Below are 23080 nucleotides of genomic sequence, written 5' to 3' on the forward strand. Positions count from 1 at the left end.
CATTATATGAATAATTAAGGTTTACACGTTTGAATTACCCTCAGTATAACAAAAAAAAAAGAAGTTAAAGGAAGCTCAGTTTAAGGCTTTCGTAAAAAAAAAAGGAGTTGACTGGATTCATTATTTTCTTATGACGAATGATGCCATTAAATAAACTTGATCTCATGAACCTTGAGTTGTTCATATAAATACGCTAAGGTAAATATTTTTGATCATTTAAGCCCTTCAAATGTCACATTCCAATAGATCGTCATTTAGAACTGCATCAAATTCAAAAATTTTATTTGACCCAACAGAATCTTATTATACATCACAACATGATCATCCCTATCAACCTTCTTCTTTTGAACATACTTTGTCTATTCATTCAGGTACTTCTGCTTCAGAGGGGTGTGAATCAAACCATACCGTCATTGAGGAATCTTCAGCCAACGAATACAAAAAAGGCAAAAACACTGAAGAGAACAATACCGAGCTGGTCCCGACCCCCACACATTCATCTGACTATGAACTAAAGACGTATCCTATTGCTTGGCTCCTGCTATTCTTTATTGTGCTGCTCAGAGCTGCAGTCGCTATTTTTGGTAACACCTTCAGTCCTATTCCTTCTGTAACAGCTGAATTTATGGGCATCTCATTATCAAGTATCAATTGGATTTACAACATCATGTCCATCTGTTATATTGTGGCAAGCTGCTTTACAAGTTATTTGTATCAAAAAATTGGCGTAAAATGGTCTGTAAGTAGCTCAAGACCATCATGATGCAGCCAAAGTTTTTGACTCTTTCTCTTTTTTTTTCAGTTACTCTTGTCTGGCGTTATTCTCTCTGCAGGCTGTTGGATTCGATGGATTGCAGTCAAAATCAACCCACCTTCGTTTCCTGTTCTTATGATCGGTCAAACCATTGCATCACTTAGCTCACCTATCAGTCTTAACATCATGACCATGGTAATATAAATGATTTCTTGTATGTATCTTGCTTACGTTGATTAGTTTTCCATGCTATGGTTTACTGAAGATAGAAGAGCTACTGCTGGCATGTTTATCGGTAAAGAAAAAAAAATACATGCTGTCATATTTTTGACTCACATCATCCTATAGTCTCAAACTATGGTGCTATTATTGCCATGTTTCTTATGCCAGCTCTTGCGACAGGCAAAGATAAAATTGAATTGACGGTAATTTAACACTTGTGTATCAACCTATCTCATGTATCTCTCTGTAGGTTATTGTTGTAGCATGTATTGCAACTGCCGCAACCATTCCCTTTGTGTTTTTTCCGACGAAACCTCCTACGCCAGCATCACGTCCTACTCAGCATCATCATGCAACACAGACACCCGAACTTACTCTCATGCAAGGAACCTTACTTTTGCTAAAGAATCCCCACTTTCTTATTTTGTGTGTCGTTCACGGTCTTAATGTAGGCTTATCTATTGCATGGAATGGTATCATGAATCAGGCTATTACGCCTTATGGATACACCGATAGTGAGATTGGTAATATCAATGCGATTGGTGTGGTGGGTGGTACTTTGGGTTGCCGTAAGTTCCTTATTTTTGTTAGTATGATGATTCACTAGACTATAGTTATGGCTGGTCCCATCATTGACAGAACAAAACAACACAAGACGTTGTTGAAAGTCATGGCACCTTTGATGTGTAGTACGTATGTGGCCTTTATTTTTGTGGGTAAGTGTCAAAGGCACACCTTTTTTTTTCTTTTTTTTTACTCAGCGTTTATAGTCAAGACAGATTCATTTGCTGCCATTCTTTATACTAACATGCTCAGTCAATTCTTTCTGAGTTTTATGGTACCTGTCTGTATTGAGTTGGGCGTCGAGAGTAAGTCCCAAGCATCTAAAACCTAGTTAACCTCCTCTCTGTTAGTCTCTTATCCAGTCGCTGATTCTTTGTCCACTTCCATTCTATGGCAATTCTGTCAACTTATTGGGTTTATTCTTGTGCTTGTGATTGACAAGTTTCGCGATGAACAGGGCTTTCCTCAAAACAATTTGTACAAGGGTCTTATCTTTCAAGCAGCCATTGCTGGTGTTTGTCTCATTTTTGCTATTTTGTTTGATGGTCCTATGGCACGAAGTGAAGCACTCAAACAGCAACAGCAACAGTATGATCTATCCAAACAAGAGAAACATGGCATAGCTCATCATTCGTCTACTGACACTATGCAAACATTGCTTGAAGATGGTGCTATCAGTAAAAAGCCTGTTAAAAATGATCATCGTGTATAAATGTATATATAAAATAATGATAATAATAAAGAACATAACTTGCGCATTGTACTTGTTTAGAGCTCATATGTCATTCACAAGATAAAGGTAATACATGCAAATCATTCTCTTTATAGTATACGGAAATGTAACACAAAAGGAGGTGTCTATCTCCTTAGAGCCTATTTTTTTTTTTTCATTCAAGGGTTGCTTATGTAAACATGAAGAAACTCTTTTGGATGTTATTCTATTGACATGGTTAATACAGCTATTTATCTCGGTTTAAAGCAATACAGTATGCTATTCAAAGAAAGAGAAAGGTATGATCATGACCAACATATGACTCTTGTACCATCCCCATCCCATGATTTGACTTTATTCTTGACAACAGTCACTATGTGTATTCATAAGAAATTCATGTGAGCTTACCAGAGAAAATTGCTTTTTCTTTGTTTGCAATGAAAAACACATTTACAAAACGACTGTATTCTACTGTAGCGGCCTACGCTCAACCACAACATCATCAACACTTCTATCTGAACAAGACACTCGACCATTACTACTCACAAAACCCAACGCCACTTACTTTACGACAACTCATATTTTATGAACGTCATTGTAATACCGAAAGGTTACTGAAATCAGCTAATTATGTTCGTACTGAACTGCCTATCCGTATTGCCCATCGTATCCGTGAATTTCAAAAACTACCTTATATCCTAGGCACCAATCCTCATATTGAAGCTGTGTATGATCTCTATTGGCAAGCATTTGAGCGTATTCGCCAAGTACCTGTGATTCAGACACGAGAAGAAAACGAAGCCTTTTGTGATCTCCTTCAGCAATCTTTGGATGCCCATCTTGTGGTGATACCTCAGCTAGCAAAAGGGATTCATGAATGCGAGCAACAATATGAGGGTATCATGTCCATGGACCGACTGGATCGATTTATGAATTCAACACTCAGATCACGTATCTCAAGACGAGTGATTACAGAACACCATCTAGTGCTATCCAAAAGAAAGAAATCGATATTCAACCTGTGTTCCTCACACAATGTCTTGACCAAATGTATTCACCTTGCTCAAGCGCATGCACTGTACCTGCAGAAACAAGAAGGGGGCCATACAGTCCTACCTAAAATACAACTGAATGGATCTGATACAGAATTTATGTATGTCTCTGACCATATTGAGTACATTTTATTCCAATTATTGTCGAATGCATTTCGACACTCGATGGCTCATCAACCCAAGGAAATCAAAGTCACACTCTGCTCAAATCCAACTGATGTCTTGTTTCGTATCTCTGATCAAGGAGGAGGTATGTCCAAACAAATGTTTCGTCATCTGTGGTCGTATGGACATGGTCGACGCTTTGGTAATATGGACAAGGTTCAAGAATTAGAAGCAAAACTGAATGAACATGAAAAAATGATTATGCGATTGGGTATTGGACTACCTATGAGTCGTGTCTATGCAGAATATTGGGGAGGTGATATCAATCTTGTTACGATGGAAGGATATGGTACAGATGCCTATGTTCGTATACCAAGACTAGGTACGACAAGTGAGAACTTGGGCGATCCTTTAGATGAAGTCATTATGTAACATTTGATTGGCTCAATAAAAAGGACACTAGTTTTTTTTTTTCTGTTCTTTATCTTCATTTCTTACATATGAGTTCAAGTAAAGTATGGAAAATGAATAAGAAACAAGATAATTGACCAGTACAAATTCTCTCTCTCTCTCTTTCTTTTTGATAGACTTGAAAATAGCTTGTGTTGTAAGTGTCTATAGATGTCAGATCGATCTATAACCTTATTATGTAGATGGTTGGTTTACCAGCAAGAGGCAAGACCTATATCTCTCAAAAAGGTAAAAGATAGCAACACACACGCTTTCTTATGATGATTAGTGTGTCGATATTTAACATGGTTGGGTATCAAGACAAAAGTATTCAATGTTGGAAACTATCGTCGCCAGCTCCATGGAGCCAATTTACCACACACATTTTTTGATCCACACAACTCAATAGGCGAACAACAACGACGTGAAGCAGCAGCAGCAGCCTTAGAAGACATGATACGTTGGTTTAATGAAGATCAAGGGATTGTTGCTATTTATGATGCTACCAATTCAACCAAGGCAAGACGTAAATGGTTATGTCAGAAATTGGGTGAAGAAGACATTCAGGTGCTCTTTATTGAGTCTATCTGTCAGGATGAAGCCTTGATTTTGGCGAATATTAAAGACGTCAAACTCAGTTCGCCTGATTATGCGGCCATGAATCCTGATGAAGCAGCCATTGATTTTAGAGCGCGTATTGATCATTATAAGGAGCAATATGAAACCATTACTGAACAAGAATTGACGTATATCAAGCTTATCAATGTCGGTAGTCAGAATATCATTAATCAAATTCAAGGCTATCTTGAATCACGTATTGTGTATTATCTGATGAACCTTCATATTGCACCTCGAAAGATTTATTTCAGTAGAGTAAGTAGATACATATAAGAGAGAGAGAGAGAGAGAGAGAAGCTTATAACTTTCTTCTTTTTTTTTTTTATGTAAGCATGGTGAATCACAGTTTAATCTATTGGGCAAAATTGGCGGTGACTCAAACCTATCAGAAAGAGGTCGCCTCTATGCTAGTAAATTGCCTGAATTGATCAAGACAAATTTGGGTGATCAGAGTCTGACTGTCTGGACTTCAACCATGAAAAGAACGATTGAGACAAGCGAACAACTCGATTACCCTAAACTTCAATGGAAGGCTCTAGATGAATTAGATGCTGGTGTGTGTGATGGTATGACTTATGAAGAAATAGAACAAGAATATCCTGAAGACTTTGCCAACCGTGATGAAGACAAGTTCAATTACAGATACAGAGGAGGAGAAGTAAAGTCTAGCCCATTGATTGTCACTCATTTTTGTACAATAGTCTTATGGTGATGTTGTCCTAAGATTAGAACCAGTGATTATGGAACTAGAAAGACATGAGAATATCCTTATCATTGGCCATCAAGCCATTCTTCGCTGTATTTATGCTTATTTTATGAACTATAGTCATGAAGATTTGCCTTATATCAAAATCCCACTTCATACAGTGATAGAATTGACACCTAAAGCCTATGGCTGTGAAGAAAAGAGATTTAAAGGTAACTCAAAAATAAGGTTTCCTTGTATCACACAATGACTTATTAATATACATCAACTAGTTGACATAGAAGCAGTAGATACACATCGCCCTAAAGTAAAGCGATCTACTTCTATAAGGAAATTAAGACCTTCTCTCAAGATGCCTGCAGTGGGTGCAAGTGGTGAAATCGTAAGGGATCCCATGAGTCCAATTATCCCTATCAGTCCACAACTGTTCCCTAAATCTTCTACTTCTACTGCGGCAACTCCTAAAACACCGTTAACCAAGCTTGATTTAGGTGATGCTTATTTATCTTGATAGTGATAATGAGAAAAATAATAATAAAAAACAACCAGCGTTCTTTTAATTATTAATTTTTTTTTTTGCTTCTTTTTCTTTCTATCTCTCTCTATCTCTCTCTCTCCCTCTCTCTCTCTCTCTCTTTATTCTAACGATGTCGTCTGTATTTGTACCCGATAATAATAATCATGGTTCACCGCAGAAACAACCAGAACAAGCAAGACCTAAAAGACCAAGAAGTAGTTTAGCTGTAACTATATCTATATATTCATAAAACTCGGAGGTCTAACTTTGAATGTAGTGTATTCGCTGCCGTAAAAAGAAAGTCAAATGTGATTTTGTTCAGCCAACGTGTGGCCGTTGTGCTATTGCAGGCTTACCTTGTAGTTACGCCACACCACCTCGTAGAGTAGACGGACATGCTTTTGATCAACTTGGCAACCATGTGGAAGAACTCAAGGAACGAATGCAAAAAATGCAATCTGAACTCGCCATGATGAAGAACAACTTGCACCCTTTCGCTTCTTCTTCCACAACTACCAACGACGATATTGTGGTGGATCCAAACGCCATGATGATGTCTGATAATAACATGGCTTTGGCCACGTCTCATCATAACACGGAGCAATCTGTCACTTGGAAACTATCACTGTCCCCTTCTGGTCTTCGGATTGACACGAATATTGCCAGTGTCGCTGATCTTTATCGGATCTTATTAAACGGTATCAGTCAACTGAACATCAATAATGAACCGACCACTAGTCTATTTAACCCTGAAAGTTCATCCGCGTCAACTGGTACACCTCTACAAGGTCAAAAGAAGCAACCAACACCATCGCAACCTAAATCAACAATGAAAAGAAATTTTGGGTCAGGCAATTACCTAGACAACACCATGATGGACTACAACAATGACAAGGGTGGTCGTTTATGGGAAGTGGATGATAATGAAGCTAGAAAAATTCTTCAAGAAAAGAAATCAGCAGAGGATACTTTACCAAAAAACGTATTGGATAATCTGATGCATACTTGCTATCATACGTGTTTCTTGGCTTATCAGATTGTGGACAAGGATGCATTCATGCAACAATACATGTCAAAAGAAGGATTAGAACCTCTTTTGGCGAATTCTATCCATGCCTGGGTATCTAAACACGGCTGTATTTACCACCATGCCAACAATGGTCATTCAGCAACCACAATGGGCGAATTTTACTTTAAAGAGGCACGTCAATCGCTTAAGCGCTGCTTTGATATCAGTAGTCCCACTACTATTCATGCCTTGCTTAACTTGTACATGTATCAACTCAGTAGTGAAAGATCAAGTCTGGCCTATCTCTATATTGGTCTAGCGATTCGTATGGCTCAAGATCTCAAGTTCCACAAGAAGGAGCACATGTCTGCTGATCTTAACCAGCGTGAAACCAACAAGCGTCTATGGTGGTCTGCTTACTGGCTTGATTTATGTGCTGCCCTTGAATCGAACAGACCGACCATGGTCGATGATAAGGACTGTGATCTAGACTATCCTGTTCGCCTAGAACACGAAGATGATGAGACAGGCTACCGTGTTCATTTTGCTGTCTATTCAATCAAACTGATGCGTATTCGTAAAGACATTACAAAGCATTTGCCTTCAGAACAATCAGGCCAGTCTTTGTTGTCTGCTATTTCAAGGCTAGAGAATGCATTGACCAACTGGCTTAGTGAATTGCCGAATGACTTGCATTTTGATGACCAAGCCAGCGTGTTTCAAAAGACAGGATCTTTTAGGGACGAAGCCTGTCTTATCCTGAACATTCAGTACCAAACGACTTGGATTATGCTGCACAAGTTCTTTTTGCCTAAACAAGATCAGACGGCTACACCCGTGGCTTTACTGTCTCTGAATATCTGTACGAAAGCGGCTAATTTGATCACACGTATGCTTAGCATTTATGCTGCTAACTTGAATTGGTGTCAATTCTTTTATGCTATGGATGGCATTATAGCCAGTGTGACGATTCATCAAGTGAATGCTCAAAGTAGTGAAAAAGAAGTCTCTTGTTTGGCACAACGTAACCTGATCATGACGGCTAATGTCCTGAAGGAATCTCCCTTGATGTATATGGTCAGAGTATGTGAAATCATTGAGAGTATTGAAGGCTTTTTGAAAAAGAATGGTCTTTCTTCTAACCTGCATGATTTACCTCCTGTCAGTGAAGACTCAATTAACCAACAGTCGATTTCTTCTGTCTTTCATCCTGCTGTGTTTGATTCCCAGGCGAATGTCATGCCACAGCCTACGAATGCTTCTTACACTGGTTCCTTGTCGCCTTCTGTTCATTCTCAACATACCATGATGAACTCACCTCAGTCTCAACACTCTAATCATATGCGTGTGCCTTCTCAATTGACACCCATGTTTCAATCGAGCTCAACACAACAACAGTCTTCACCTGCGGCATCATCAGCGTCTACGGCGACCCATACTACTACTACTACCAATACTACCACTGCTGCTGCTGCTGGTCAGCAACTCCCTAAACCACCTGTCAACATGTACAATGATCCTAACATCATGGTAGATTCAAACTTGTTTTTGAATGACCCTACCTTGATGGGTTTCAATATGGCTGCACCTTCTCAACCCAACACAGGCGATATGAACCAACTTTTATTGAGAGATATGGGATTTGATCTGAACAATGAGAGAATGTACAACATGTTTACACCTCGTAACACTACTAATACCACCAGCCATTCTTTTCCTAATAATGCACCTTACAGTCAGTTCAACAACAATTTTAACAGCTTTGAAAACACGTCTGCCACGCCACCACCTGCCACGACGACCACGACTACGACTTCTGCCACAAGTTCATACCCTCACTTTTTGAACCATCCAAATGATTTGTTTGGATTACAACAACAGCCACCCACTGCTACTTCTCCACAACCACCTCAACCACCACCACCATCATCGCAACCACCATCACAACCGTTTATGGGTAATACACCATTTGATCCTAGTTTGTTTGGTTCCATGAATATGGATCCTGCTACTATGAGTGCCTTACTTTATAATAATGGTATGCCTAATTTCAATGCATATCCTTCAGGCAATAACCCAGGAGATGAAAATGATTTATTGTATGCTAACAATGGAAGAAAGAGAGCACATCGTGATTGGGAAGATACTGCTTAAATAAAGTAAAATTTGTCATGTTGAATTTGCTAGAATCTTTTTTTTTTTTTAGTATTTAAATAGACGACGACGTATATACATATATATTTTTTTTTTGTTTTTTTTATTACTATTCGTTCAAGATGGCAGAACTTGTTCAACTTTATGTCTATGATTTATCTCAAGGACTTGCACGTACCATGTCACTTCAACTGACTGGAAAGCAAATTGGTAGGTGAATAGAACAAATAACAAATAGACGTTGATAAAATATGTAGATGGTATTTGGCATACTTCTGTAGTAGTGTACGGTACCGAATTTTATTTTGGTCAGGGCATTATGACCTCTGTTCCTGGGGGTACACATCATGGACAACCCTTACAGATCATTGATATAGGCGAGACATTTTTACCTAAAGAAGTTGTGTTGGAATACATTGATAGTCTTCGATCTGTCTATACGTAAGTAAAAAAAAAAAAAAAAAAAAAAAAAAAAAATAAGACTATGGTCATGATTAGACAATCAACAATAGAGCTGAGAAATATCATCTTTTGGATTTTAACTGTAATACATTTTCAAATGATGTATGTCAATTTTTATGTGGCCAATCCATTCCAAACCATATCACGGGTCTTCCTGCTGAATTCTTGAATACGTAAGTACAAGCAATATATTAATTCATGCTGACATTTGATGGGGTGTATATATATAGACCTTTTGGAAGATCCATGTTGCCTATGATCGAAAACATGTTTGGACAATCTCGGTTGAATACCGTACCTTCTTCTGCGTCTTCATCTGTGCCTGCAGAAGCGGCTTCCTTATTACAGCATGTATCTTCCGCTGCCACTTCTGCCGCACCCACTCAAGTGGATCCTGTGCAGATAGCTCATTCATCCACCACTGTAGATCAATTAATTTCAACCTATAAAGCCGTAGTGGTCTTTTTCACTTCAGCAACATGTCCACCTTGTCGCATGATCAAGCCTGATTTCGAAACCTTGATTCGAGATAAAAACACACATCCCAATCAACCCATCAAAATTTTAGGCGTTGTCATGGATACCTCCATGGCAACAGGTGCTTCAACATACGGCATTACGGCCACACCTACATTTCAGCTCTATCTGGAGGGTAAAAAGTATGCTGAGTTCAAAGGTGCCAATTATGCAGAACTCAAGAGTCAAGTAGACATGCTATTGTTTGAAGCATATCCTCGTATGTGATTCGATCTAGAGTGATGTACTTACACTTAAAATAGCTCATCCTCATCGCAAACGGCTGCTTCGATCCATTGTGGATCATCCCAATGTACCTATTTTATATGCTCAGCCTGGAAAATGGGACATGATTTATACCAAACTGAATGGGTTCTTGGCGACATTAGACCAGAATCAAAAAGCCATTGTAGAGCAATCAAGACTCTATTTGGAGAACAAGCAACAGACATTGGATATGCCATCATGGACGGTGTTTGTAGGTAAAGTAATGTACGTATATTTATGACATCAGTCTGTCTCACCTGTACCATCCAAAGACAACCTAGTAGGGACGTTACCTGTAGAACAACTCTTTCCTTTATTTGATATCATTCGCTCACTCTTATTGAATCAAGCTGTATCTGATTTTTATGTGCATGATCGTAAGTCAATGGAAGACCATAGCTAGGAAGACTCATATACAATAGCCACACCCTTGGTCAATATTATCAACCTTGTTCACAGACATCCTGCTAAAGCAACATGGCTCATGATCCTTCGCATAGCCTGTAATATCTTTTCCAATCCTACTCTCTCTACCACCCATTTCACCTCCAACCTTGCTGCTTCTCATCGTTCTCAATTGACACAGTTAGTGATCACCAGTTTACTAGCTGAAGATGGACAGATAAGACAAGCAGCTGCCTCATTAGCCTACAATTGTTCTACCGTCATTGCTACCGAAAGACAAAAGAAAGAAGAGGGCACTTTTGTAGGCATGGCTGAACAAGAAGACGATGATTGGCAAGTCGAACTATCCAGTGCCATGGTAGATGCATTGACCAAAGAAATCGATGAGGAAATCGTGCATCGTTTATTGGCAGCCATTGCCAAATGCTTGTTTTTAGCACCTCCACATACGTCATCTGTAGCCAACCTCTTGTCTGCACTCGATATCAAGAGTATCATAGAAGAAAAAAAGACATCCAAAGTGATTGTATCTACCAAAGTCTTGGGTTTAGCAAGAGACATTATAGAATTAGTACAATTGGATGAACAAGAATAAATATATTTTTTTAAGCTGATTTTTCAGTGTCTAGATAATTAGGATTGGTGGCTAACTTTCGAGACAGGTTATCATACCATGTCTGAAAGGTCTTGAGGGGTAAATAACCATTCTCTGTCAACTGACCCAAAGGAATAGCATGGACAGGCATGGTTTGAACAGTAAATGAGGTGACATAATTATACAGGTTTTCCAGCACTTTGCCAGCCACTTGGCCTACTTGAGATACATTGGCGGTTGTCTTCATCAGTGCAGTTGACATATTGGCACTTTGTAATGTAGCGATCTCTTGTTCTACCACTTGTATGGGTTCAATTGAAATACCGAGGGTAGCTGGTGTGGAGACTTGTGCAGTAACAGCCGATTCTTTTGTCTTGAGTCGAAAAATAGCACTTGGTTTCTCATTGGACAATCTACGGATGTCAGTGTTGATCTCATCATTATTGGGTGCACTTACCCTCCCAACATTTGCCATTCTTTGTTTGGCCAGAGTAAATGAACAGTGGCTGCATAACCAGGTTCAAAAGGGATCGTGCCAAGTAAGAACACAACAATGTGATTTATGTTTTGAGCATCAGAAAGTTCAAACACGTATTTATTCACGTCCACTTGTTGCAAGTTAGTTTGTACCTAAATATGACATAGGCATTAGAAAACAACGCATCTATAGTATTGTTCTTTACCAAACGTCCAGCAGCAATACAACCAAACATAACAATAAACAGAAAAAGAGTAAAAAAAAAAAAATCCAGAATTTTCTGTCTTGTAACACACACACATATATATATATACGCATTATGTTATGTAATCATTTTATTTACATGTCATTATCGCTATCAGAAAATTCACCTTCTTCTTTAGATACACCTGTTCTTCTGATCAAAGAGAAATAAAGAGGGCCATAGGTAGTACGATCAGGAGCAATGAAATAACCATACTTTGTTCTTTCACCAATGGGTAATTTCATTTTGACTACTTCAATAGGAATCTTGCCCTTTTTCATCATACGTTCCACTACTTTATCATTCTCAAGTGAACTAATAGAGCAGGTACCGTATAAGACAAGACCATCCACACGCACTGAATGTAAAGCAGCCTTCAAGATGGATAATTGACGTTTGGCATTCATCTGAGTTCGTTTAGGTGTCCATAATTCAAATTCTTTTTCGTCATGTAGCAAATGGCGTTCAGAGGAACAAGGAGCATCCACCAATACTTTGTCATATTGTTCAGGCTCACCATAATAACGGGTGCCATCTTTACCCACCACCGTACTCATTTCTATCATGTTAGGAGGTATATAAGACTCAATCACCTGTCTTAGGCGACGACGACGATCCGAAGCAATTTCGTTGGATGTTAAACGGCCATATTTAGGATCAAGACGTTGCAAGACAGACAAGGTCTTGCCACCAGGAGCAGCACAGATATCCAGTACATGATCTTCAGGCTGAATATCGAGTACTTCGGTCGACAACACAGAAGCTGCATCTAGGATATAATAGTCGGTAATATTGTTGTTGTCCTTCGAAGGTGGAGGGAATCGTGATTGCGATTTGGATGCATAACAAGGGATACTGACAAAATCCAAAAGTGTCAGATCATGCAATGTATCTTTGAGTTTGTGCTTGACATCGTCGACATTGGCATACTTGTTCATCATCATGCAGTGACGTACGGGTTTCTTCAGAGCTTCTAACAAGACAGGCCAGCGTTCAGGGCCCCATTCTTCTTCATAGTATTTGTTGAATGCGGCCATGACAGCTTGGCGACGTTCAGTCTCTCGCTGGAGCGCTTTTTCTTTCTTTTTGGAAAGAGCTGGTTTTTTTTTGTCCTGCTTTTTGGTGCCTCTTCGACCACCTTTTTTCTTCTCTTCTGTGTCAGACATTTGGTCGAGAAAGTGAAACAGGTGCTTTGGAAAACGAAAAATAAAAGGATTCAACAGTCACTGTGGCTGGCTAAATATCATCAAGCGATTCTACTTGAGGAACCAAATGGCATTCTTTTCAGAGAATCTTCGTCATAACAACATAGCTTTCAGAACTTACTCAATTCAAGCCATGGCTTGATCTCATTACGACGGCAGTCATCAAAAGAGCAGGCGAATACAAGTATATACATGAAAATAGACCATGATTTGATTTTTCTACTACTTGGTAGTACAGTTTCAAGGATCTGCACGCACTTCTGGTTCTTCCCAGTCGAAGTATGCTATTACCAACACTCTTTCTTCAGGCACTATTACGCCTTATATTGTCGGTTTAGAGAAAGATAGTGTATTGATCGATATCACCAACATTTATGATGTGAATGGCCTTAAACAGTTTCTTGGGTCACTTAATACCAATGAAGAGTACTATTTCTTTGGTACTTTACTTGTTGAGTGCAAGTATTTGCAGAGACGCTTTATTGAAACATGCTAGGATATTAACTTAGAAGTATACAATAAGTTGATCAACACCGGTTTGCAGATGGAAGATAATAATATTATCAAAGGTTACCGCAGCTTGCCCCAGAATGCGAAAATTGCTCGAGTTAAGGTTGAACGACTCCCCTTGATTCATCCTTCAACTCTCCGCGAGCAAATAACCAAACGTTTTTGCCTTTCTGGTGAAATCCTGGATCTGGGATTTCATATGGACGGTGCTGTATTTTTCGGCCAGGGCTGCGTCGTTGTTGATCTGAACAATCCTTACAAGACTGAGCCTGAGCAACTTGGTCGAGTAGTGGATTGGCCCGAATTTGATCGTGAACTTCTGCTTACGTGGGATGAAATGCCCCAATTTTGCCGTTTTTGTCAAAAATCCGACCATTGTCGAGCAGATTGCATGGAACTCATTAGTACTCGTCGTTGTTATAACTGCAATGAGCGTGGTCATATCAGCCGTAATTGTCCTCGTCGTAGTCATGGATCAGGCCACTCTCCTAATAAGCGTATTGGGATCACAAAAGACAAGGCTAGTAAATCAGGATCCAACCTGCCCAATGAGCAACTGGCACAAAGTGCGAAGCCTAAGCAAATTGTCTCTCCTGCTGCATTGACTACCGTTCCTCTTAGTCAAATAGCAACCGAGACTATTTAAACACTTTCAAACGATATTACAGTAGTCGAGCATGAATTGATGGATCATGAAATGAAAGAGCAAGGAGATAGTGAAGTAGAAATCATTGACTCCGATGGAGAGGATGATGATGAATATCTTCAAAATATTCCAAGCAATAATCCAACCCAAGAGGCTTTGGACTTAGAAAGGTTTATCCAGGAGCGTAAAAAGATCAAACTTAATCATGACGATGAGAGACATAGAGCGGTACCTAATCATAATACAGGTGGATCAACAGGTACCTCTCCTGACTTTCAATAAGATAATCTATGCCTAAAGACTCTATGCAAATTGCCACCTTTAATTGTCGTGGCCTTACGAAAACTTCAGATCCTTACAAACAGCCCTTGTTCATCCGCTTTCTACGTTCAACTAAATATGCCATTCTATGCTTACAAGAAACACACGCATCTACACTTAATATACAGAAATAGCTCAATCTCAAGTTCCAGACTAAATCTAGTCTTTGGACAGAACACTGTGGCATTGTTTCCTTAAAATCTCACTACAAAATTACAGCACATCCCACCATCAATTCTACCAATGGCCGCTTTCTCTTAGCGTCTATCGTTCATGCCTCTGAACCCTCCATTCCTTTTATGTATATCCTCAATATTTATGCTCCTGCTTATCGTAGTAGTCGATCCACATTCTTTCGCGCACTATCTTCCAATCAACCATTAATGTCACATTTACGGTCAACGTCTTTGCCTATTATTATTGCTGGAGATTTCAACTATGACATTTACCGTAAATCCAACATTAATCCGTGCTGGAATGATCTACTTCTTACTTCAAGTATGAATTGGCCTCAAAAGCACATGATATGACACAAGAAAGCGACCAAGTAGAGATGGCTTTCTTTTGTGATTACTCTTTTATATGTTGCTCTATTTTTCCAGGATAATTGATTGAGATGGCACCATTGAACAAAAGCAATGAAACAAGAAAATAAAAGACAAAGAACACTCCTCACCACTGGTATTAGTATAAACAGTAGACATAGCTCTAAATCATAATAACGTTTGCATATAAAATCTTCTTTGAAAGAGGAAGAAAAGTATACTTGACTTGTGTTGGCTCATTAAATGCTTTCTATTTATCTAGTCTTTGCATGAATTAAATTCCAAAAAATAAAAAGGATGCTTGGTTCTTTCAGAGTCTAAACCAAAAGGAAGGACAATGATCTGAGTTTTATTGGTGTAAATAAGACGTGTTCTTTTTCTTTTTATTTCTGCTTTTTTTTTTTATACATTAAACATGGATTCTGACGATGATCTTGATTGCCCTCTCTGCATGGAGGAATTTGATATTGCTGATCGCAACTTTAAGCCTTGTCCTTGTGGTTATCAAGTAAGTGTAGAAAACTTGAGGCATAATTGATTTACCTGAAAAAAAAATAAAGATTTGTAGATTCTGCTGGCACCATATCAAGGAAAATTTAAATGGGAGATGTCCTGCTTGGTAAGTACAAAAAGATCAAGGTCTTAAACTGATCTGCATAGCCGTCGAGAATATTCAGAAGAAATGGTTGAATTTCAACCCGTGAGCGCAGACGAGTAAAGTAATAGTTTATTCACTACATGGTACTTACTTGATTTTAGATTACAGCGTATTCGAAAAGAAAAGCGTGAAAAAGAAAGACAGCAAAAAGACATGGAATCAGCCAACCGGCGACATCTGTCTAGTATGCGTGTAGTTCAAAAGAATCTAGTTTACATTATTGGTTTACATCCTCGTCTAGCTACGGAAGAAGTATGTCTTCCTACTGCGACTTTTTTTTTCTTTTTTACTAATCATATTAGGTGGTTCGTTCGCATGACTTCTTTGGTCAGTTTGGCAAGATCTCTAAGGTAGTCATTAATAAGCGGCCTTCTCTTCCTGCTTCTCAAATGACTTCTCAACCAAGTGCTGCTGTCTATGTGACTTATTTTAGAAAAGACGATGCTGCTAAAGCTATTGCAGCTGTAGATGGTAGTGTGATTGCTGATCGAGTTGTTAGGTAAGGTGCAAATGGGCGTATACGCATTTGATCTAACTTGAGGGCAAGAGCTTCGTATGGTACCACAAAGTATTGTACTTATTATTTGCGCAACATGACATGTCCAAATCCAAATTGTCTTTATTTGCATGAACAAGGCGAAGATATTGACACTATCTCAAAGGAAGAATTGGCTACAGGGTAACACAGTATAAGATAAATGCTATGTTTGTACTGACATGAAATTAGCAAACACCATATGCGTGATATGCTGTCTGTAGATGAAGAAGAAAAAAATCGCAATGAAGCATCGCCACAACGTCCTGCACTACCACTACCACCACCACCACCACCAGCTCTTTCTAATGATGATTTCCCTGCTGTTTCTTCTTCCAAGAAACTGACGGACGATTCAGCTTTACCTGCTTCTGCTTCATGGGCTAAAGTAGGCAATGCAACTAGTTCACCTTCTACACCCATCATGTCAGTCTCAGATGCATTTGGTCCTAGTCTATCTGATGCTGCGGCTGCTTCACAACAAAAGACACAATTTCCTCCTATGCCAAAACGTAAAAGTGAAAAGAAGAAACGGAAAGAACAACAACAACAGCAGCAGCAGCAGCAGCAACAACAACAGCAACAACAACAACAGCAACAACAGCAGCAACAGGTGCAACAACAACAAAACACTCTATCTGAATCCTCTACTGCGTCCTCTCCTGTTTCTTCATTCGAACAAGGTTTAACAGGATTTGTATTAGGACAAGCATACAGAGATGTATGCCCACTTCCTTCAGAAACAGAGTTCGATAAACAACAAGACACAGACGAATTAACATTAGGCGTCTCTGTTTTACTTTTGAATGACGAGAAATCTCTAGAAGCAAATTCAGAACCTGTTCAGTCTACTCCCGTGCCTTCAGTAATTGATTTCTTGACTTATTCTACACCTACACCCAAATACACTGGTTTGTTTAATCCCTTTTCTCATATGGCTATTTTGGTAGGCCAGTCTGGAAACAAGGCTGCTTTAAATGCTTTATTGAACAGTAGTTCTGGTCTAGACTCTCCTGTTCGTAGACATTCGAGATTTGGATTTGCACAAGCATGACAATAATAATAATAAAAATAAAAATAATAAAAAGAATTTACAATGTAAATGGTTCAAATGATATTCCTCCATTCCTATTAAATTCAACCCAATGTAATCTGAGGGCATGTAACAAAGCAGATAAACCTTCCATAAGTAATAAAATGCTTATGGTCAATACAAACCACAGACTGAATTCAACCACAAGGCCCAAGACAGCCTTGTAGCTTGTTGTATTAAACCAAATACGTAGGGTCATGATGCTTAACACATTGGATAATTCTTGCAGGTAGGACATAAGTTGTGCATAAATTAAACTGCGCATCTTTATTTACTTACGTGCGTGTGCAAGAGACAAAGCCCAAAGACGAAGATAAGAAGCAGTGTTGAATATACAATTTAAGCAGAATTCAATGGTATGGATTGTCTGGTATATCAATACCTGAATAAAATCAAACGACTATCGATTTCTTAAAAAGAAGCCGTGATACGTGTGTCTTACCTGTGTTGATGTAAGTAACGCATTTTGCTTTTGATGCTTATATCTGAGATAGAAAGGTCTAGAAAGCCACATACATGGAACATAAATATATGCTAATACAAGCAGCGTGATTTGCACAAACTTTTGATGAGAAAACAATGCTTGGTCAGGGGGGACAACACCAGGGGGCAGAAACATATAAATCAACATGTTCAGTAGACTAGGAGGAGATTGCTGGACTTGATACCAGTCGTTAAGTCATTTAAGGACAACACAGACAGCCAAATAACCAAAAATAGATTCAAAAAAAAAGGATTTGAGGTAGGAACTCCAGCATAATATAAATTCTTTCTTCAAAGTGAAGATAGTTGACTACATTCAAACAAATGACAATGGATATCCAGATTAGACATGAGTTTTGAATTCAGTAGCAAATACTTGCATGAACAACTGCTTTGATAATGGCTAGCTTTATTTTGTATGCATTCGAAAAGACCAGATAATTAGAAGTACCATGTCATCTCTAGACAAAAATCAGTACTCGATAATAAATAGACAACTTACAGGATCAATACCAGAAGGATAAGCATATCCACTCTGCAAAAGAGTTGTTTCATTTGTTGAATAGTTTGCAGGTAAATCAAATTCGCTTGAAGCCATAAACAAAGACAATGAAAAAAAGTCATTGTATACCCATCCAGTATACATAGAGAAGATGCCCATCATTAACAACATGTATTTTCCATGATAAAATATCTTGAAAATCTCATCTTTGATTTGACACAACTGTTCTTCATATACAATCAAGTAAAAAGCAAAGCAAGTCAAAAGAAATTCATGGCCTAAATCACCAAACATGATACCAAACAAGTGTAAACAGGCCAGGATTGACTTCCCCATATTGAGTAATACCATAAGTGTCCACCAGCTCTTGAAATGGACGAGTAAACTTGTTCGTTGGGTGGCAAGTAGGAGGAGTGCGATGTGTGGATGGCACCATGGTAAGAATAGGCGACATGGTATTTTCAAGAGTTACTCTTGTAATGGCTGCTTGGACCATGTCGACTTGGTTTTTAGCACACCAGGCTTCTGCAATCATGCATTGTCGATTCGGATCAAAATTAAACATGTTCATGGCGCAGTAAATTGCTTTCTCTCTATGAACGATGTTTTTCTAATTTGCTAAATGGTCTACTATATCTTTTAATTCTTCTTGAGAAATATGTCTTGCTTGATCCAAGGCCTATCAAGAAAAAATAAGTGGAGGTATTTTAAAAGATAGAGTTACAGTATTCAGATTGTCAATGTTTTCTGCAATCGCCGTCAGTTTCTTTGAACGTTTTGATGCACTGACTTCAGCAGCGTAGGCTCTCCCGTTCAAACCATTCAAGATGCGCTCGCATTTCTTGAGAAGTTGCTGACTATGAGTAAAGACCGTGAATGTAACTTTATACTCGGTTTGGCTTGGATTAGATGGATCCGTGGCTACAGGCTCAGGTATAGTAGCAAACTGAATCAACAGATTGCCACGCGAGACTCGCCAAAGAATACGCTCAAAGGTCATAGCTAAATCTTTAGAAATAACACCCATCAAGTAATGAAGACGAGTGAGTCTATCTGTTGACGATGATTCAATATCACGGTTTGCTTCATAGTCTACAAACAATGGACCCATATCTTGCATGGACTGTATTCGAAATAGTTTGTATTTATCTTCTGCCTATCATTGTGATTGAATAGAGCTTTTACGTCCATTGTTTTTACCTGTTCAAAAAACATAGCAGTTTGTATTAATACATGACGAAACTCAATCAACTCTAAAAGTTGGTGTTCCAGTGATTGATACAAGTTCTTCAACCCACTTGTACGTTGCTTTTGGTCTCGAAGAGTATCTAATAAATCAATGATAGCTTGTCTTGCATAAGAATGATGTTCTTCTGATGTGGGCTGAACCATGCCAATATTGGCTTCTTTCATTTTGTTTTTTGAGAAAATCTAACGCGCTATAATAAATACGTTGGATTTCATGAGCTATATATACCACAGATGCTTTTCATCTCATTGAGCATTCGTATTTCAGAAACAAAAGTGCGTTGAAAAGTTGGTTTATCTTTATTCAACTAATAACTCACTAAGTGTCTCTAATTGGTAATATGTACACTTACATCCATAAATTGGACTTTCCCTTCTTGTCCCAACTCAGACACACAATCATGAGCTAGTTCAACCGGAATAAACAATTGAACAGGCACCATTTCTTCAAAGCAAAAAAGAGACATTCTGATATGGAGAAAGAAAAAAAAGGGAAAAAATAAAGGAGAACAGAAATAGGGTCCATGTTGATCAGTGATATACATGATTGACATAGTGTCTTTTATGATCTGAATGTAAGCATAATTTTACTGTATTCAGCGACTCGACAATTGAGTTCAAATGTGTGTAAATTATGCAAATATTGTGTGTCTAGAAGCTGATGTCCTGTTCTAATGTTTCCCCTTTTTAGGGCGTGATTTGAAAAGATTACATATCAATTAGATTATAAATATTTTTTTTTTTTGATTCCGTGTTTCTTATTTTTTTCTTTCTTTCATTTAAATATGATTAAAAATATTGGCAAATTCAAACAGGTAAGCTGGTCCTTCTCTTCTTTCTCTCTTGCTCTTAGAAAGAATACAAGTTGAACGGATCTTTATTAAAGAGACCTCTTCTTTATTTCTTTCTTTTTTTTTTTATATTTCTTGTTATTTTGCGGAGTTGTTTTATCATATTAAGACTTTCTTTAAATAGTGGACAGAGGAAAAGCTGGGTAACGCTAAAATCACCCTGCAGACAGAAGATTTCCAACGTCTTGAAGTCGAAACTGAAAGAAAACGTATTGCCTATGAAAAACTCCATGCTGCTGCTTTTTTATTACAAGCTCAATTGCTTAAGCGAAAAATTTCCCCTGAAGACAACAAATCAAAAAGAATACCCAATGATATGCTTGGTGTATGTATGAATAATTATGGTAATGAGTTTACAGACGAAACTCCTCTTGGTAAGTTCCCTTCTTGTCGTCTAGACTTTTTTTTTCTTATTCTCCATCTAGGTGTGGCTAGTATCAATTTTGGGCAAGCTCAATCCAAGTTGGCTGTGTTCCAAGAAGAATATGCTGATGCCATGAAGACTGTATACCTTGAGAAATTAGATGAAGGTCTCGCACAATTTAGAGAATACCAACAATTACGCAAGAAGCTTGAGTCTCGTCGACTTGATTATGATTCGAAGCTAAGTCGTTTACAGAAATCGAAAAAGGAAAAGCCCGAGCTAGAACAAGAAATGCAAGCAGCTAAATTAAAGTATGAAGATTCTGAATACGATGTGATTCAAAAGATGGCTGCTTTACAAGAGTTTGAGGTAAGAAAAAATGTGAAGGGGGAGCTATTTACTCATGCTTTTTTTTTAGGATGTGCATTGTGATGTTCTTCAACACTTGTTAGATATTCAGATGGAATACTTTAGTCACTCATTGGAAGTATTGACTGAAGTTCGAAATAACTGGGGCCATCGCCAAACTGCTCCCACGAGACGTATGACAGATTTGTCTCGTACATCAAATAACTCTTCTGTGGATGAAAACGCACCAATGAACATGCTGCGATCACCCGTCGTAACGCCTAGAAAACTTTCAGTAGGCAGTAAAAATGGAAGTTATGACAACACCCTGACTCTACCCGCTATGACCCTAAGTAACTCCAACACAACAAGACGTATGCCCCCTCCTGCTCGCAAAAACTCAAATGTCAGTGACGACTTCCAACGTACACCACCACCTGCTTTGCCCAGAAGACAATGTAAGTAGACATAAAATAGCGATTGTTTTTTCCCTAAATCGATCTTTGTAGCACTACAAGCCGAAGCACCAATGAAAAACCAGAGAAAAGCAACCTATGAATTTGGAGGTGAAAATTCAGATGAACTTTCATTCCGTGTAGGAGATGTGATCCAAGTCGTAGAAGAAGTGGATGAAGGTTGGTGGTTAGGTGAGATCGCTGATCCAAATGGTACTGTTCGTCGTGGTATTTTTCCTGTCAATTATACAGAAGCTGTTAGCAACGGTGCTGGTCCACCCATGCCTGCAAGACCTGTTTTATCTTCTCAGCATCCTTCACAAAGCTATATTCATGAAGAACCAGAAATGATTGAAGAAGAGACAGGTTCACCTTTTGGAGATCGTAGTGCCAACAATGGTTTCTCGTATATCAGACCTAATACTAGTAATCAGCCTAGTCGTACAGTGTCTTCAAGCACCATTGTTTCATCTCCTGCAAGTTCACCCGTACCTCAATACAAGGTAGCCACCACAAAGAGAGCTCCACCTCCACCTCCACCTTCTTCCACTAGACCCAATATGGTCAACTCGAGAAGTTCTTCAACTATGAAATCAGTGCGTACAGCACCTTCCACACCACAACTTCATGTTACTCAAACGGACAGTTATTTTGAATCTGCTGTTGCTTCTTGCCAAGAGTGTGGTTGTAATGATTTTACAGCTAATGTCTTTAAAAAGGGTCATTGTAACAACTGTTTTCACAAGCATTAACAATAAAAAAAAACTACATAATTCATGTCGTACAGTGTACGCCACAAACACAAAGCTTTCGTTAACACGATGAGAAAGTACATAAATTGAAACTAAAGCGTTTGTATTACTTTGAAAGTTGATAGCAAAGGCAACAGAAAAGGTGTTATAGACAACGTACAATTGTTATGGATATCTAGATTTTGGTCTATATTCGACACCAAATCTTGAATAGCACAATGGTGTTGATTGTATATAAAAAAAAGAAGGGGAGGGATAGTCTAGTTAGCATGTTTAATAACCATATTATTACCATTTAATTACTTGTATAAGAATATTATGGATTTGTAGTGCAATGTGATGTCTTTTGTATAATATTTTGTCTTGAATAAGACTAGATTGCTATCTTGTGTATGTCACATTAAAAAAAGTCTTTGATTTGTGAATTTAACAAAATCTCATATTGAAAGGCCTTACCTCCAGGTTAGACAACACAAAGATAATTATTGAGGAAATGTGCTAATCAAATACATTGAGTTGTAATGAAACACGACTTGCTGTGTTGCCTTCTTATTAAGCAGAAGAGTAGCAAAATATCAAGATGACAACAGACTAAGGTTAGTAGAGGACACACATGAAAAAAATCCGGCTAGTAACAGTTCTACCTTTCTGCTGGTCAAGCTGATATCTCCTCTTGGTTGAAAAATGACATGTGAAGAGCAGGAATCAAAGCTACAATAGCAATGAATATTAAA

At 38.4% G+C, this 23080-nt stretch overlaps 11 protein-coding genes across 11 annotated transcripts; 7 read left to right on the forward strand and 4 right to left on the reverse strand.

Annotated features, from left to right (window-relative positions):
- Positions 1 to 229: 229 nt before the first annotated feature.
- On the forward strand, positions 230 to 2252 carry B0P05DRAFT_591847 (major facilitator superfamily domain-containing protein; the record flags this gene model as incomplete). The annotated part of the gene is made up of 8 exons (XM_051582943.1): positions 230 to 739; positions 803 to 949; positions 995 to 1049; positions 1103 to 1179; positions 1227 to 1545; positions 1591 to 1692; positions 1747 to 1845; positions 1891 to 2252. The coding sequence occupies 8 exons, from the start codon at positions 230 to 232 to the stop codon at positions 2250 to 2252; spliced, it is 1671 nt and encodes a 556-aa protein (XP_051429960.1).
- A 435-nt stretch (positions 2253 to 2687) lies between these two features.
- Positions 2688 to 3883, forward strand: B0P05DRAFT_562444 (branched-chain alpha-ketoacid dehydrogenase; the record flags this gene model as incomplete). The annotated part of the gene is made up of 1 exon (XM_051580593.1): positions 2688 to 3883. A coding segment is annotated over one exon (1154 nt), but the record flags the coding sequence as incomplete, so codon positions are not given.
- Positions 3884 to 3908: 25 nt separating this feature from the next.
- On the forward strand, positions 3909 to 5750 carry B0P05DRAFT_562446 (6-phosphofructo-2-kinase-domain-containing protein). The gene is made up of 6 exons (XM_051580594.1): positions 3909 to 4016; positions 4063 to 4108; positions 4149 to 4732; positions 4809 to 5135; positions 5179 to 5395; positions 5456 to 5750. The coding sequence occupies exons 2-6, from the start codon at positions 4063 to 4065 to the stop codon at positions 5692 to 5694; spliced, it is 1413 nt and encodes a 470-aa protein (XP_051429962.1). The 5' UTR covers positions 3909 to 4016; the 3' UTR covers positions 5695 to 5750.
- An 80-nt stretch (positions 5751 to 5830) lies between these two features.
- On the forward strand, positions 5831 to 8863 carry B0P05DRAFT_591850 (fungal-specific transcription factor domain-containing protein; the record flags this gene model as incomplete). The annotated part of the gene is made up of 2 exons (XM_051582944.1): positions 5831 to 5926; positions 5978 to 8863. 2 exons carry the CDS (start codon positions 5831 to 5833, stop codon positions 8861 to 8863), a joined length of 2982 nt encoding a protein of 993 aa, XP_051429963.1.
- Positions 8864 to 8968: 105 nt separating this feature from the next.
- On the forward strand, positions 8969 to 11079 carry B0P05DRAFT_600475 (PPPDE putative peptidase domain-containing protein; the record flags this gene model as incomplete). The annotated part of the gene is made up of 8 exons (XM_051583231.1): positions 8969 to 9073; positions 9121 to 9304; positions 9376 to 9498; positions 9556 to 10061; positions 10105 to 10323; positions 10381 to 10485; positions 10531 to 11033; positions 11065 to 11079. Exons 1-8 carry the CDS (start codon positions 8986 to 8988, stop codon positions 11077 to 11079), a joined length of 1743 nt encoding a protein of 580 aa, XP_051429964.1. The 5' UTR covers positions 8969 to 8985.
- Positions 11080 to 11091: 12 nt separating this feature from the next.
- Positions 11092 to 11854, reverse strand: B0P05DRAFT_562459 (uncharacterized protein). The gene is made up of 3 exons (XM_051580595.1): positions 11792 to 11854; positions 11566 to 11738; positions 11092 to 11521 (listed from the first exon to the last, which is right to left on the reverse strand). Exons 1-3 carry the CDS (start codon positions 11819 to 11821, stop codon positions 11119 to 11121), a joined length of 606 nt encoding a protein of 201 aa, XP_051429965.1. The 5' UTR covers positions 11822 to 11854; the 3' UTR covers positions 11092 to 11118.
- Positions 11855 to 11856: 2 nt separating this feature from the next.
- B0P05DRAFT_562460 (S-adenosyl-L-methionine-dependent methyltransferase) lies at positions 11857 to 13021 on the reverse strand. Its single transcript, XM_051580596.1, has one exon. It carries the CDS (start codon positions 12994 to 12996, stop codon positions 11926 to 11928), a length of 1071 nt encoding a protein of 356 aa, XP_051429966.1. The 5' UTR covers positions 12997 to 13021; the 3' UTR covers positions 11857 to 11925.
- Positions 13022 to 15401: 2380 nt separating this feature from the next.
- Positions 15402 to 17359, forward strand: B0P05DRAFT_562476 (uncharacterized protein). The gene is made up of 7 exons (XM_051580597.1): positions 15402 to 15565; positions 15618 to 15676; positions 15718 to 15771; positions 15817 to 15967; positions 16018 to 16214; positions 16263 to 16394; positions 16443 to 17359. The coding sequence occupies exons 1-7, from the start codon at positions 15473 to 15475 to the stop codon at positions 17302 to 17304; spliced, it is 1548 nt and encodes a 515-aa protein (XP_051429967.1). The 5' UTR covers positions 15402 to 15472; the 3' UTR covers positions 17305 to 17359.
- A 203-nt stretch (positions 17360 to 17562) lies between these two features.
- Positions 17563 to 18136, reverse strand: B0P05DRAFT_313521 (V-type ATPase, V0 complex, 116kDa subunit family). The gene is made up of 2 exons (XM_051573512.1): positions 17786 to 18136; positions 17563 to 17743 (listed from the first exon to the last, which is right to left on the reverse strand). The coding sequence occupies exons 1-2, from the start codon at positions 17972 to 17974 to the stop codon at positions 17615 to 17617; spliced, it is 318 nt and encodes a 105-aa protein (XP_051429968.1). The 5' UTR covers positions 17975 to 18136; the 3' UTR covers positions 17563 to 17614.
- A 145-nt stretch (positions 18137 to 18281) lies between these two features.
- B0P05DRAFT_600479 (V-type ATPase 116kDa subunit family-domain-containing protein) lies at positions 18282 to 20055 on the reverse strand (the record flags this gene model as incomplete). The annotated part of the gene is made up of 8 exons (XM_051583232.1): positions 19930 to 20055; positions 19806 to 19884; positions 19529 to 19759; positions 19053 to 19484; positions 18960 to 19007; positions 18677 to 18938; positions 18329 to 18555; positions 18282 to 18287 (listed from the first exon to the last, which is right to left on the reverse strand). The coding sequence occupies exons 3-8, from the start codon at positions 19739 to 19741 to the stop codon at positions 18282 to 18284; spliced, it is 1188 nt and encodes a 395-aa protein (XP_051429969.1). The 5' UTR covers positions 19742 to 19759; positions 19806 to 19884; positions 19930 to 20055.
- Positions 20056 to 20329: 274 nt separating this feature from the next.
- Positions 20330 to 22403, forward strand: B0P05DRAFT_313557 (uncharacterized protein). The gene is made up of 5 exons (XM_051573513.1): positions 20330 to 20391; positions 20552 to 20801; positions 20853 to 21160; positions 21210 to 21597; positions 21649 to 22403. The coding sequence occupies exons 1-5, from the start codon at positions 20362 to 20364 to the stop codon at positions 22344 to 22346; spliced, it is 1674 nt and encodes a 557-aa protein (XP_051429970.1). The 5' UTR covers positions 20330 to 20361; the 3' UTR covers positions 22347 to 22403.
- The last annotated feature ends 677 nt before the right edge of the window (positions 22404 to 23080 follow it).

Source organism: Gilbertella persicaria (genome assembly GCF_025201335.1).
Source record: "Gilbertella persicaria strain CBS 190.32 chromosome Unknown B0P05scaffold_65, whole genome shotgun sequence".
Lineage (NCBI taxonomy): Eukaryota > Fungi > Mucoromycota > Mucoromycetes > Mucorales > Choanephoraceae > Gilbertella > Gilbertella persicaria.

Excerpts from the sequence above, each read along its gene's own strand:
- B0P05DRAFT_313557 (XM_051573513.1), top strand. The coding sequence starts at position 20,362 with ATGATTAAAAATATTGGCAAATTCAAACAG. Across the intron at positions 21,161-21,209 it reads CTGCTTTACAAGAGTTTGAG|GATGTGCATTGTGATGTTCT; the intron begins GTAAGAAAAAAT and ends CTTTTTTTTTAG. Across the intron at positions 21,598-21,648 it reads TGCTTTGCCCAGAAGACAAT|CACTACAAGCCGAAGCACCA; the intron begins GTAAGTAGACAT and ends CGATCTTTGTAG.
- B0P05DRAFT_562459 (XM_051580595.1), bottom strand. The coding sequence starts at position 11,821 with ATGTTTGGTTGTATTGCTGCTGGACGTTTG. Across the intron at positions 11,739-11,791 it reads GTATTGCTGCTGGACGTTTG|GTACAAACTAACTTGCAACA; the intron begins GTAAAGAACAAT and ends TGTCATATTTAG. Across the intron at positions 11,522-11,565 it reads GAATGGCAAATGTTGGGAGG|ATTGTCCAATGAGAAACCAA; the intron begins GTAAGTGCACCC and ends TGACATCCGTAG.
- B0P05DRAFT_562460 (XM_051580596.1), bottom strand. The coding sequence starts at position 12,996 with ATGTCTGACACAGAAGAGAAGAAAAAAGGTGGTCGAAGAGGCACCAAA.
- B0P05DRAFT_562446 (XM_051580594.1), top strand. The coding sequence starts at position 4,063 with ATGGTTGGTTTACCAGCAAGAGGCAAGACCTATATCTCTCAAAAAG. Across the intron at positions 4,109-4,148 it reads GACCTATATCTCTCAAAAAG|TGTGTCGATATTTAACATGG; the intron begins GTAAAAGATAGC and ends TATGATGATTAG. Across the intron at positions 5,136-5,178 it reads ACAGATACAGAGGAGGAGAA|TCTTATGGTGATGTTGTCCT; the intron begins GTAAAGTCTAGC and ends TTTGTACAATAG.
- B0P05DRAFT_313521 (XM_051573512.1), bottom strand. The coding sequence starts at position 17,974 with ATGTTGATTTATATGTTTCTGCCCCCTGGTGTTGTCCCCCCTGACCAA. Across the intron at positions 17,744-17,785 it reads CGTTACTTACATCAACACAG|TCGTTTGATTTTATTCAGGT; the intron begins GTAAGACACACG and ends AGAAATCGATAG.
- B0P05DRAFT_562476 (XM_051580597.1), top strand. The coding sequence starts at position 15,473 with ATGGATTCTGACGATGATCTTGATTGCCCTCTCTGCATGGAGGAATTT. Across the intron at positions 15,968-16,017 it reads CTCGTCTAGCTACGGAAGAA|GTGGTTCGTTCGCATGACTT; the intron begins GTATGTCTTCCT and ends TAATCATATTAG. Across the intron at positions 16,395-16,442 it reads AAGGAAGAATTGGCTACAGG|CAAACACCATATGCGTGATA; the intron begins GTAACACAGTAT and ends ACATGAAATTAG.